This window comes from Cinclus cinclus, chromosome 12 (genome assembly GCF_963662255.1).
Source record: "Cinclus cinclus chromosome 12, bCinCin1.1, whole genome shotgun sequence".
Taxonomy (NCBI): domain Eukaryota; kingdom Metazoa; phylum Chordata; class Aves; order Passeriformes; family Cinclidae; genus Cinclus; species Cinclus cinclus.
Window position 1 is genome coordinate 19,931,868 of NC_085057.1, and position 13,682 is coordinate 19,945,549.

At 42.0% G+C, this 13,682-nt stretch overlaps 1 protein-coding gene across 2 annotated transcripts in view; it reads left to right on the plus strand.

Annotated features, from left to right (window-relative positions):
- IQSEC1 (IQ motif and Sec7 domain ArfGEF 1) overlaps nucleotides 1–3,261 on the plus strand; it is a 271,228-nt gene extending 267,967 nt beyond the window's left edge. For both annotated transcript variants that reach the window (XM_062500432.1, XM_062500433.1), the window contains 2 exons: nucleotides 1,227–1,276; nucleotides 2,638–3,261. In XM_062500432.1, coding sequence (XP_062356416.1) covers nucleotides 1,227–1,276; nucleotides 2,638–3,111 — 524 coding nt within the window. In that variant the 3' untranslated portion in view covers nucleotides 3,112–3,261. The remainder of the gene's footprint in view (nucleotides 1–1,226; nucleotides 1,277–2,637) is intronic.
- Nucleotides 3,262–13,682: the final 10,421 nt, after the last annotated feature.

Here is a 13,682-nt window from a genome sequence, read left to right on the forward strand (position 1 = left end):
GCTCCCTCGTCCTGATCCCAGATGCTTTTGGGGTGCCTGTGATGAGGGTATGTCATTAATTGGTTCAGTGATGCTGAAATCCTCACATTCTCCCCCCAAACCACCTCTCAGAGTAGAAGATTCTGAAGGCAGCAATGTGTCAATGCAGGGTAGAGATTGTCTTGGATACTTGGCCTTGCCGGAAAGCAAGGAGAGACTGCTGAGAAAGCTTCGGTTTCTAAAGCCCTGCAGATTTTTGGGAAGCTCTGAGCACCTGAGGGCTCCTCAAAGCTCAGCTTTGTTTCTACACCCTGCCAGGAAAATATTCTGAAACTTTGCAAAGCAACGCTCCAGAAGCTGTCTTCTAAAAATCTCTATTTCCACTGCAGCCAGATGCTATTTTCTCTGCTGTGAAGTGAGAAAGAAAACCTGGGATCATGTGTCCTATACAGCCACTGAGGTCTTCTGGCTCTTTAGGCAAACAGTCTGGAGTTTCACCTGTGGGTTCAGGCAAATGTCTTTGCAATTTGAGACTGTTGGAGCACAAATCCAACATGCTTAAAAGATAAAGCACTGCACAGCTAAACAAACAAAATCTAGCCATAATGTCAAGACAGATTCCAGATTTACTGATCAAAAATTAAGTTTAGTTTTTTTTTAAAACCTCATGAAAGAAGATTGTATGAAATCCACTGAGGGTCAAAGCTGAAATTGAAATGATAAAATCAATGAAATTATAAAACTGATCAAGTGATAAAACCAATGAAGTTGTAAAGTTGATGAAGTGATAAAACCAATGAAGTGATAAAACTGATGCTCCTCACAGTGCTCCACACTGAAGTTCAGAATATTTCAACATGAAATTTTGCATTTAAGTTGGTGCCACCCCACAAGTACATCTCAATGTTTAAAGAAAAAAAAAACAAACCTTCATGGCCAATTTGATTCCAGGAAACCAAACCCTTTAAAATTGTTGCTGCTCAGCATCACAGCCACAGCACTAAACCTGCTCAAGCACACGCACTTCAAGAATCGTGCAAATCTATAAAAAACCCACCCCCCGCTCGTGCGAGTCAATTCCCAGCAACAACAACACCCACCCTCCAAATTACCCCTGAGCCCCTAAAAGCCCAGGCAGGTGCAGGGAGGTGCTGTCCCTGCTGGCCCTAAAGCTGTGGGGTTGTGTGGCCGGCGTGGGCGCCGTCGTGTCGCAGTCTCTAATCTCTGCTGTTGCATGTCCTGGGCAGGCAAGCGTGGGCGACGCAGCAGTGCAGGATCGCTAGACAGCAATATGGAAGTAAGTAGGAAGTTCCTGATGTCTAGCTGGATGTGATGATGTGCATTTCAAACCTTTCTTTTATATACATACATATTTTTTTGCTCTTTTTTCTTCTAACATATATATATACATATATATATAACCTGCCTGCCACGAATAAAATGCATGCCTAGGCTACTCACTCTGTATTCTTCCAGCTTAAAAAGCACTGACAGCTTGTTTTAGAGCAATGCCATTTTTGGTTTGAGCTAACCTTGTTCCCTTTGTTCCTGCAAGCATGGTTAAATGGATATGATGTGTCCTTTTGCCACCATTTCAGTCTGGTCCCAGCTTAAAAGCCCACTTGCTCTTTGTTACCAAGTCCACTGTTCTTGCTGTTTGGTATTTAGCTACAACTATTGACTGTCATGCTCAACCATCCCCATTGCTTATTTTCGAGTTCAATTGCTAAATGTATGCAGTCATGACACCATGGAATTGCACAGACAGGGCATGGGAGGATAAAAAAATTATTCAGATAGGTGAATTCAATGTGGATTTCATGAGATTTCATTCATCTTCAAACCATTTATATATACTGTTCATGTCTCTGAATTCAGCTTGCAGATTTTTTCTTTTTTTTTCTCTCTCTTTTTTTTTTTTTTTGGTGTTTGCTTTAGATAGATTGCAGTTTAAATCTAGCACACTTTGCCTAAGTACTATTGTGCCCCATGACTCTTTAAAAACACAACTAAATTCCAGGCTAAATAATAGAGAATGTTGGACCACAGGTCAGAATAATACAAGCACATAGAAGTCTTAATGGCAAAACTGGTATGGTTCCATTTAACACAAAATGCAGAGGTAGGCCTGAGAAGCAGCACTGTCATGTATAGTAGTGGAAAACTACTATAAATAAAGATTTAAATACCATTTCAAAATCTGAACTGTAACTGTAATATTTGCTGCTGTATGTTTAACTATTTAGGTTGAATTTAATGTAGCTTTATCTTTTTGTGTGTGTGGTAAAAAAGCAAGTATGGTATTTTTTGCAATATTTTAAAATGTATTTTTCCTTTAAAAACACACCAGTAGGTCTTGTTTCATGTTACTCTTCCGTGACATTTTTTTTTAATTCAAAGTCATGTCTTTTGATGTGAAAGTACTGAGAGAAAATCGCTCGGTGCTTAACATCCCCTAAGAAGGGCACCAGCGCCCCATTGGCAACTTAGGGAAGGTGGAGATAAAATTTTCCCTAGAACTCTTTAACGCAATCCACCCATTCGAACACTAAAGGAGGAGTTTGTGGGTCAGTGTGAACTTTTTTTTTTTTCCTTTTCGAACATTTTCAAGATTTTTTTTTTTTTTTTAATTTTTATTTTCTATTAATTTCTTTTTAGGGGTCCATCATTAGCAGTCCTCACATGCGCCGAAGAGCTACATCAACCCGAGAGTGTCCATCTCGCCCTCACCAGACTATGCCCAACTCCTCCTCCCTCCTAGGGTCCCTGTTCGGTAGCAAGAGGGGCAAAGCCCCATCCCAGAGCCACGGGGCCCCATCCCAGAGCCACGCGGCCCCATCCCAGAGCCACGCGGCCCCGCACCACGCCGAGGGCGCGGCGGCCCCTCCGCACCCGCACCACGGCCCCTACTGCCACCAGAACCCGCCGCCCTACCACCACCACCACCACTACCACCCGCCCCCGCACCCGCACCCGCACCAGTACCACCAGCACGGCCACGGGCACGGCCACGGCCCCTTCCTGCCGCACGGGCACGGCCCGCACCACGGCCCGCACCACCACGGGCCGCCCCCGCCGCCCGCCGCCGCCGGCACCAAGCCCAAGCACAGCGGCATCAGCACCATAGTCTAGGCCTGAAGGCCTCCTCATGACTCTAGTTTTGAACGAGGCGCTTGCAGGAAGCAACAAACCACACCGTTAGGCCGTTCCGTGAGCTTCAAGGCTTGCCGTTCCTAAATAAAACAATTCCGGTTAGCCCGGGCCATCCTGGTTTTACTTAACCTACTGGATAGATGCTCACCACCGTCGGGTTAGTTCTTATTTCCAAACTTGCCTTGAAAACGTGCTGCTTGCTGAATCTGAGGAAAGCTACCTTTTACACCCAACCCCAGGACAATTTTACACGCGTAATTAAAAGTTAGCCTATGGAAGAAAAACGGGGGAAAAAAAAGTGAGACAGAATCAAGCGTTGCATTCTTGCTCTTTTATTCTCAATGGGCAAAATACAATAAGTAGACCTGATATGGTTGATGAAAGGACGTAAGTAAACTTTATATAATATAAATATATACATATAAATATATATATATATATATACTGTATAGTTAACATTTGTGCTTGGAAAGAAATTTTTTCAGTCCACAAAACTAGCAATATAGACTTTACAAGGAATTCCACTTACTTGATAGGACAGTATAATAGATGAATAGCATATGAAAGAGTAGACCAAAAACATTAAACGTTAGAAACCAATTTCAAACATTTCAATATTTTCATCACAAGTCCCCCGGACTTGTTAAGATTTCTAAGCAATCATTACTAAATGTGCCAAGTAACATAGCATCTAAATGTTCTAGTCCAATACTGCTTTGTATAAATCCTTATTTTATTAACACAATGATATCACACGTAATCAGTATTAGAACTGCTCTGCTATTTCAGGTAAGCAAACTCATTAAGATGCAGTAATTATTCCGTAGCAATGGAGGGTGCCCTCTTACCAGGGGGCACCTCCAAGCATTGGTCACACAAGTTCTTGGACACTTTAAAGGCTGTGATAACTGTGAATTTACATGATCCACGTTTCTTTTGTAAGCATATGGATTGAATGAGCACACGGGAAGAGTTCCGCCAGGTGCATGTAAACACTGCAAAAACATTCATCTCAAACATGAAAATGGCAAACCTCCATCCTTCTCAGCTACTTTGGTTCCTGTTTACCATAATTTCTCATTTCTACCCCCAGCGAAGCTGAATTCTAGTCCAGAGTGTTTCCAGTGGAAGTGCTCTAAAACTTGAAGGTTTGTTTTAGAATTTAGTATAGGGTTTTTATATATATATATATATATATATATATATATTTAAAAAAAACCAAACAAACTGTAATTCCATGTAGCCATGTGCTAGCAATGAAGTGGCTTTACCATTTTTACTCATCACATTTGTTAGTTTGGAGCACCCAGCACTCAGCAGGCTGAGTTTATGCTCAAACCCTCCCTTCCATAATCCAGTTAGTTGCAAGACATCACATAAAAATAGGCTGTGCTGTTGTTGCTTATGTGTTGTAACCAAACCATTTGCAAATTTCTCTACAATTTGTATCCCAAAATCCTGTACAAAATTATCCATGGCGCCTACTTTGTAGTTTCAGCACTTTGAGCCACTGCAAGGACTTAACACCTAAACAGTAGAGGCAAAGGAATCACAACTGCAAAACTGTACCAGCCTAAAAGCAAACCTTGAAGAGGATGAGCAAAAGTTCCAGTAAGAGATGGGTAAAAGTAATCAAGCTCCATCCAGTTGGGTTGCTGTGTAACAGTAATAAAAGTGTCCCAGATTAGGAGGACATGGGAGCAACAGAGTGACTTGTCACATTGGCTTGCTCATGGCATGTCTAGCATGGGGAGGATGGGAGAGGTTCAGTCATTTTTCCCCTTTCATACCATGGATACCACAATACCAGCAAAACTGCAAACTGAGCACTTTGTTCACCTCCACAGAGAGGAAATACAGCAATCTAGAGTTCAGCCTTTTGTTTCCAGCAGTCCACATTTGTTTCACACATGTGCAATATGTTTTCCCCTTCTGCTCCTTCTCCTCGGAATGATCTCCATGAAAAGAAAACAAGTGATTATTATTTTTCTGTATCACTCACTCTATTCTAAATTCTGCGGCTTGGCTTAAGAGGGCTCGCCTGGGTCCCCTGAGGCTCTGTTCTTGCAGTTTAAAAAATATATACTGTTCTTATAAGGGAAAGTAGAACTGTCTGCATGTCATCTAATGTTATTAGTGTGAGGCTACACTCTACATATTGTATAATTGCAAAATATATCAGTGTAACTGTTGATATTAGTTGAAGTAAAGTGATAACATATTTCAATATGTAGACTTTTCTTCCTACATCTGTACCAATAGTAGAGTCTAACTGTAATTTAAAGGTTGTTCCAGAAAAGATAAAGAACCATTTAGCTGCAAACATCTCTGAGAAACTGCATCTTTTAATTAAAACAGAGGTGAGAAAGCTCCTTTTCACTGGGTGACAGAGTCTGTACTTTTTTCAGATGCAGAAGTATAATGAAAGTAAAATTCTGTATGTGGAATAATGGCAGAATACGCAGTAGCAGTGGAGAGGAAAATCTGACTCACTGTGTTAACACTGAAGATGTTAAATCTCTCAGATCCGCATTTGCTTTATGTTTAAAAAACCCTTTCATTCATTTAAATTAGAGTTACATATAAATATTCTGTACTTAAACAGTAAGCCACAGTTTAATGCCTGACCACTGATTTTCCATGTGCAATCAATGTATTTGTGAGCCAAAGTGCTGAGGGGATGTCACAAACATGCATGCACAGAAACATTTCCACATGGGTCCAGGGACACTGGGGAGCAGGCTGTGCCTGCCCTGGGCGTGCAGGGAGTGTGAAATCACAGATTTCGATGTGGGGGGTGTGAAATCACAGATCATTTGGAGGCTGGTTAGAAACCAAAACTGGTCATGTGAGAGCACAGGATTTGGAAACTCTATTCTTTCAAGCCAAGGAGGAGAAACAGTGGACTTGATGTTTTCTTTTCCCTAGTTTTGTTCTGTTTTGTTTCTTAGACTGTGTGTTTTTATGTATTCCAACCAACCAAACGTGTCTTGGTGTCAGCACAAGTCTCCAGACCTTTGCTGCTTATTTAGGGTTATAGTAAAACCTCTCTGACTCCGTTCTTGATCAACAGTTGCTTAGAGCAGTGTGGGTCATGCCTAGAATAGGAGAATTCCAGCACTTAACACAGTGTGGGGTTAAGAAAATTAGTTAAAATGAATTCTTCAGCCTGCAGGCAGGAGTAGAAAGGAGAGGGTTTTTTCTCAGATGCCATTGCCAATTACAAACTGGTACAGAAGTGCACAGAGTGACCGTGGTTCTCTATTCCCATAAACGATGTGGCAAAGCAGTAATGCTGATTTGAACAAATGAAAGGGAAACAGTAAAGAATGAAGGTGTGGCAACAAAAAAAAATAAATCTTTTCTGGGACAACAATCAAATATATATTTGGGGGTTTTTTTTTAAGTTAAAAATGAAATGTAAAACAATGTAAAAAACCAAAAAATCAAAGTTCATCCTGATATAATGTGCGTCTTGTATTGCTAAAAAAAAAGTCTAACATACAGTGTAGAATGATTTTCCCATCATGTACTGCATGCAGCAGAAGCCTCTTGTTTCTTGATAAACCGAGCTGAAAGACAGTCAGCAGATATTTAAACACTGAATCTCTAGATGTTGACTTGCTGTTCCATATGAAGCTGTGTGTTTTCTGCAGTTAAGCATGCATTTTGCTGTTCCCTTGTAAAATACCATCGCACTTCTTGCCTGCAAAATGGATTCTCATGTATATATTTCAAAGAAAAATGGAACCAATAACAAGATTCAATTTGGAAAAGAGAAAAGGGGGTGGTGAAAATGGGACCAGTAGGGGGAATGGAGAATTCACTAAATTGTACATAGTGTGTAAATTAGCATTACTATAAGTCTGCAGTCACTTTGAGGTTGCCTATCTCCTGCTAGGAACTTAAATCAGCTTTGAGTTGTATTAAACTGTTAGAATTAGGTCTTGAATGCAGACTGTTAAAGACTTCAAAAATCATTATGCTTACAAGAAGCTTCTGTTCTGGGGAGGCTTGAGACCCCTTTTGTAACTCTGGGGAAGAAAGGAGTGCTTTCATTTTAATATGCATTCTGTTTGTAAGTAGTAACAGACCCTATTGATGTAAAACTATAACTGTGATCATGTGGAAAAATCAAATAAATCATTTAAAACTCTTTGTTTCTCATTTTGTGCAATCCCAGAGTTACAGCTCTTCATATTTGAAATGAAGGAAATTCCTTCCAATAATATCCTGGCCCCACTGAGGCATTGGGATTTCTGCTGCTCACTTCAGAAGGGCCAGGAACTGAAGATCAGGTGGTGGAGGCAGTGAGTCTGTGACCCCTTCTCACTTGGCTTGCATTGGTGTGGTGATGCTGTAATGAATTTAGTTCTAGAGTTGCTAAAGAGCAATGAATCCAGCAGCCAGGTGTGCAGACAGACAGGGAGACACTGAATCCAACACCCAGGTGTGCAGACAGGGGGACAGTGACTCCAACATCCGGATGTGCAGAGAGGGAGACAGTGACTCCAGCATCCAGATGTGCAGACAGACAGGGAGGCAGTGCAGAGGCCCTGGTGGACAATTCCCAAACCTCTCGAGCCCTGGCCAGTGCTGACAGCTTTGAGACCTTCTGGCCCAGGAGCTGTGTGTCCAGCTGACCCCAGGTGGCCTCAGGAGCTCCTGTCCAGGGCACTTCTGCCCTACCTGGGGAGGGCCCCGTTTGTCCTCACCAGGGCCAAGTCCTGGGCTGCTCTGTGGAACCCCCCAGGAGCTGGGAGTGCCTCTGTGGCCACGGGCAGGGAGCCCTGGACCCCTCACCCCACCACTGAGTAAGTACTGCCCACTTACTCCTTGTCCTCTCTGTTGTGTGTCTCAGTTTCCAGCCCAGAATGATCCTTTGCCACACGTGGCCTTCCCAGTATTTGAGCTGCATCGTGCAGTTACACTTTGGTAATCGCCTGTGGGTTAATTGCTGTGTTCTCACCTCTGTGCATTTCCATCGTGTCCCGGGGATTGCAGTGTGCCTGTAAAGCCTGGCCAAGCTAATGCTCAGCTGTCAATTAAACTAAATTATGTGTTTGCTTCTGTTTTCTATGAATTTTAGGAGATTCTTGAATTATTTTCTGGGAGTATTCAACTATGAGCTCTTTCTGGAGGGCTGTTAATTTCAGGATGTGCATCTTCATCAATTATTTATTTTTGATAGGTAAGTACCCACTTCCATCATCCTCTGTGCCACCTTTCTGAACTGTGGGACCCCTTAGAAGGTGACCAGTGCCTCTGTACCATAGAAACACTCTCTAGTGGAAGGAGAAGAATTTGCAGAGCTGTGTTTCACTGATACTTCTATTTCTGGTTTAGAAATTGGGATTTGTAGAATTCTAATACATTTTGAGATGACAAGAGGTCTGCACATGGCAGTGCACACACAGATTGTGGGAATGAGTTGTCATGCAATAAACAGCTTTTCAAGCTCTTCTAGATAGCAACTTTTTAACAACAGGTTCTTTTCCAAGGATTTTTTTGTATTTTTTATTTGAAATAAAGAAATGCAAGATTAAAAGGACGGGAACACAAAATTAAGAACTTTAAATGTTTTATCTGTATCTTTCTTCATTTTTTTTTTACTTAAAAATCCATGAATTCTATTTTATTTCATTTTTTCCAGTTGGCCTTAATGATTGATTTTCATAAAAACAGGTATAGTATTTTAGCATATATTTATTTTATTCTAATAGTTGTGCAGTGTTTTATTCACCTCCACCCTGTGTTACAGCTGCACTGAATATACCTTTTCCAAAGGAATCTTCCTGGATTTTTACCCTTTTTAGTGATTTTTGCTGCTGTATTTTATTGACATAAAATTTCTGGAAGAGAACATAGCACAACCAATCTAACAGAAATATCTAAACCACACAAATATTTCATTTTAGGTGCATCTTTTAATAGGCCTTCTTTCTTCTTCCTGTTATTGCAAGAATTAAAGCCAAATCCTGTATTATTTAGCAAAACTAAATAAACTGCAGGATGAGGCTAGTCATGAAAGTTAGAAAAGTTTGAATTAATATTTCTACTGGAAGTACTTCCTCAGCTAAGCAAGATTTAAATGAAAGTTGTGTGGGTGATGCTGTCTTGAAGCCATCACTTTTTTCAAATGTTTAGATTTATCATATTTGTCATGTGAATAAATGCATACTTTTAGGGATAAAATGAAAAAAAATCACCTTTATTTAGTGTTCTTGCAGTAACTGAGATGTGAAATTAGCAGCATGGTTCATGAGACACAGCAGCTGAAAGCAGCCACAGGGGTGTGCAATTCATCAGCTCTGTTGGGAAATGACACCTGGAGCTTTCATTTATTTTTCATACTTGGACACAGTGCTTTAGACAGGTCTGTGTAATGAGCAAAGCAAAAATAATCTGTCTTTAATAAGCTGAGCAGAGAAAATTCATTCCAATGCAAATAAAATGTTAGGAGAACATGTTGGAAATGTCTTTGCAGCTTCTCAGCTCTGCTACAACACTGCCTCGTTTCTGATGGGCCCTGGGTTTGTGGCCAGGGAAGTGAGAAAAGCAGGGACTGTGCAGGAGTGCTGGGACTCAGCAGTGGGAATCAGAGTGAACCAGGGCTGGGAATGAATTCATTTAATCATTGCCAGTCGGATTTTGTAGTGATATTTTATAGAAGCAGAGCTCAGTTGAGTGTGGGACCCTGCAGGAAGGTGCCCACCCCGTGAGTGTCTTTCCCTTCCACCAGCTCCCCATGTGCTCTTGGCTGATTATTCCTGCATTTTGCTGGCTAATACTTCTTTATGTCCATCTCCAAGAAGAAAGAACATTTTTATTTAATAATCCATCCTGTATATTGTCCTTGACATCTTTCTGGTTGTCTCGTGTCTCTGCTTCTGCCTCAACCCTTACACCAGGCTCCAAAATGTGATTCTGCTGTAATTAAAAATAACTTCCAAAAAAGACCCCAACCAAACCCCAGAAAATCAACCAACCAAACACACACACCCCTGCAGTCACCAGTTTGAAATACTTCTGTTGTCCTTCAACCCCTGAGTTTGGAAGAGCAGCATTTTCCAAAAAGCCCAGTGACAAAAGTGCTGAATATTCCAATTCAGACACTTTAAGCATCCCAGGTGTTTATAGCCCTGAATTTTCACAGCATTTCAGCAGGTTTTAAAAATGTCCTTGATTATGTGCTAACTCCTCTGCTATGCCAGCCTGTAAATTTTCAAAATCATTTGTATGTGTATTTTATACCTAAAGGGGGAGGAAACTTTGTTTTTGCTCTTCCTAATTTTTTTTTCTACCAGTGCAACACGCAGCTTCCTGGGCTGTTGCAATATTCCATGACTCTGCTCACACATTTGCAGACTGCCAGCATAGCTTCATGCAAAACAACAAAAACATATATACCTGTCTACACATTAGTAGTGAACCACAGGGGATGTGTCCTGAACAATTCCTCTGACTGCAGGAATTTGAAATGACTTGGAAAAAAAGCTGGTGAAAAACACTGGCATTTTGGGTCATCTGTTACCCTTCTCATATGTGAAAAGGGAGAAACAGATGCCTCATTTGGGATGGAGCATTATTAATGAAATGTTCCTGAGCTCATGGGAGCTCCTTCCTTTTCTCCAACATTAGAGTGTAACAAAGTTTATTTTGGCAAAGAGGTTCTTGACCCATCTCCCTCCTGTATTCATTAATAGTGCCAAGATGTGCTTTATCCAGTTACTGCAAGGTCTTTTTATAGCCACCCTTGTCCTCTCACTCATCACTGTCACCTGTGTGTGACATAAAGCCAGCATTCTCCAGGCTGGCCTGCAGCTCCTTGGGTGCAATCCCACAGCAACAGCTTCTTTCCTGCACTGAGTTCAGGTTATCTCCCTTCACTGAGCCAGGAACTTGATTTCAATACATTGTTTGGCCTATTTTCCCTTACTTGAAAAATTAAATCCTATTTGGCTGTTAAAAGAAAAAAAAATTTAAAAGTGAAACAACATATAAAACACTTCAAAACATGAGGCAACTTAGTGCTTCCTTTTAATCTTAACATGGCAGAGCTGATGGACAATTTCCCTGCAAGTGCCACCTGAAGTTGTGAGGAATCCCTTTCACTAACTAACAGAATGTATCTTTATTTTTCAGGTGGTTTCTTAGATGGCCACAGTCCAGTCAGCGTGGAAGGACAACAACTTGGACAAATTTATTTATGTATTTATACAGTGATCATGTTAACATCTGTGTTTCAAACACATCACATCACTTCCACAGCACGTAACCATAAACAAAAGTGGAAATACCAGTTCCTTCCCTCACCTTTCCCAGGATTTCATTTGTGAACCAGCTTTTAAAAAAAATATTCTGAGTAAGGAGGTGATGCAATGAGCACATCATCACATGCCTGTGGGAAGGACATTATCAATGTCAAGTGTGAAACTTTTATACCATCTGTCAGGTTGAAAAGGAGCAAACAGTGCTTGCATAAAGAGAGGAGGAGTTTTTTGTATTTTTCTGAAGTGCTGCAAAGCCTGGTGATTGTTTCTGTAAAGTAATTCAGTGACACTTTTTCAGTAAATAAAATATCTGTGTCTCAAACAACTAAATGTAATCAGGTCATTTTATAATTGAACATCAGTTTTTAAGCAGCTGCTGGAAAAAATATGGAAGAATAAAAAGGAAAACTGAAGGGTAATTTTATTGTAGTCATTTACTGATCTCTACTTCTCTTGCATTAATTCCTTCTCAGGAAGAAATTCTTCCACTTCTGTGGGATGGGCTGAAATGGACATCAGTGTGGGAGTCGTGGTTGTTCACAACATGGGAGTTATGAGGAGCTGGAACACCTGAGGGATTAACAGGCCCAGGAAGGGAATCTGAAATAATGGGAACACGTGGACGAATACCTCAGTGGCAGAGACAGCAGAGAGGAGTCATAAATAAAAGTGGGGAAAGGAAAAGGTTGGGCATGTTGATGAAGCAGAAGGTGAAAATACTGATATTTCTTTTTTCAGTAGATTGTGCAGTTCTGTGCAAGGCAGTTTGAAGACGTATCAGGTCAGGATGGGGGGATTCTGCAGAGAACTGCAGCTGCCAGGAATGTGATTTCAGAGCTGTGGTTGCACACAGCACTGGAAGGGTTGCATGGATGGGACAAAAGCTGTGGTGTGGCGCCATCAGGAACAGAACATTCTCCGTGCCAGTTTGGTGCTGTGGATGTGCTATCACCCCCTGTGACTGGAAAAACCCCAGGTGTTTATTTAGGATATGCTCACAATGCCATCCTCATGGTTGCTGCATGAACACGCAGGGTGGGGTGTGCTGGCTGCTGCTTCAGTTCTTTTGAACTTCCTGATGAGACATATTTTCCCTGTGCTTCCCAACTGCCCAGCCTTGTTTTCACTCTTTGGGTCATTCTCTCCAAGTAGTTTTTACCATGCTCTGTTTATCCTTTCTTTCAAGCTGCAGCATCACCCCTACATCACGGGAACCTGCCTGACTTGTCTGAGGAGAGAGTGGCCTCAGTCCAGCCCTTTCATCCCTGCTGTTCAGCCTGGGAGGTGCTGTGGGACCTACACCTCCACTGACCCCCAGGACGGTGACTTCTGCCCAGAGCTGGGATGTGGCGCTGGTGTGGCAGTGCCACCCAGGTCCCCTCCGAGTGACATCGTGTGGCTCTGCCCCATTAACCCCTCGTGTCACGAGGCTGAGGCTTTTCCCTTTCTGTCCATACCATCAGCCACCTGTGGATACCCTATAGAGGCACTGACACCTCATCACTGCATCCCAAAGACTGCAAAGTGCTGCACCCAGCTCAGCGTTCCCCACCCATTGTTTCCTGGCAGGATTAGACTCCACCTCTTGCTTTTCCACCCTTCAAAACTAAAAGTAGGATGATGTTACTTAAGAAGAGCTGAGCACATCCTTACCTTTTCCTATCCCCTCACTCTCAGCCCTTCCTGTTCCCTTGCTGCAGTAGAGTCGAGAGGCAGCCAACACGGCAATTTATTTGGATTATTAGATTAAAAGATTTTAATTTTACGAGTCATAAGTAAAGGAAGCAAAATAAGTGAGTTCATTAAGCCTGTGTTTACTTGTTCTTTTTGTAAATGCCATCTTGTCACATTCTGCAGTTCCACACAGACCAAAGCAAAATGAGGGCAGGTGGACATGGAGATGCCTAAAATGAGAGAGTAGCAGCAGCCTTTAAAGGGCTTATTTTATTTGAAAAAAGTAGGTCAAATAAATTAATTCTACCCTCGAGTAAATGAAGTTTAGCAGGCAGAAAGCCCTTCAGTGTCGGTGAGCAGTCCCAGCCACCTGCAGGTGAGGCAGCAGCTGTGGGGTGATGATGCCACAAACCTCTTGTACAGAAAGGGAGCAGCGAGTGCTTCTCAACCCCATTTCAGTGTCGGGTAACCGGCTCAATAATTTCACACGGGTTTGGCACTCGGGTTTTCAAAAAAAGACAAAACCTGCAGCCAGAGGGATGGCAGGGGAAAGGGAATGCTCGGTGTAGGGCACAGTGCTCTGTCTTTGGCACTTATTTATGC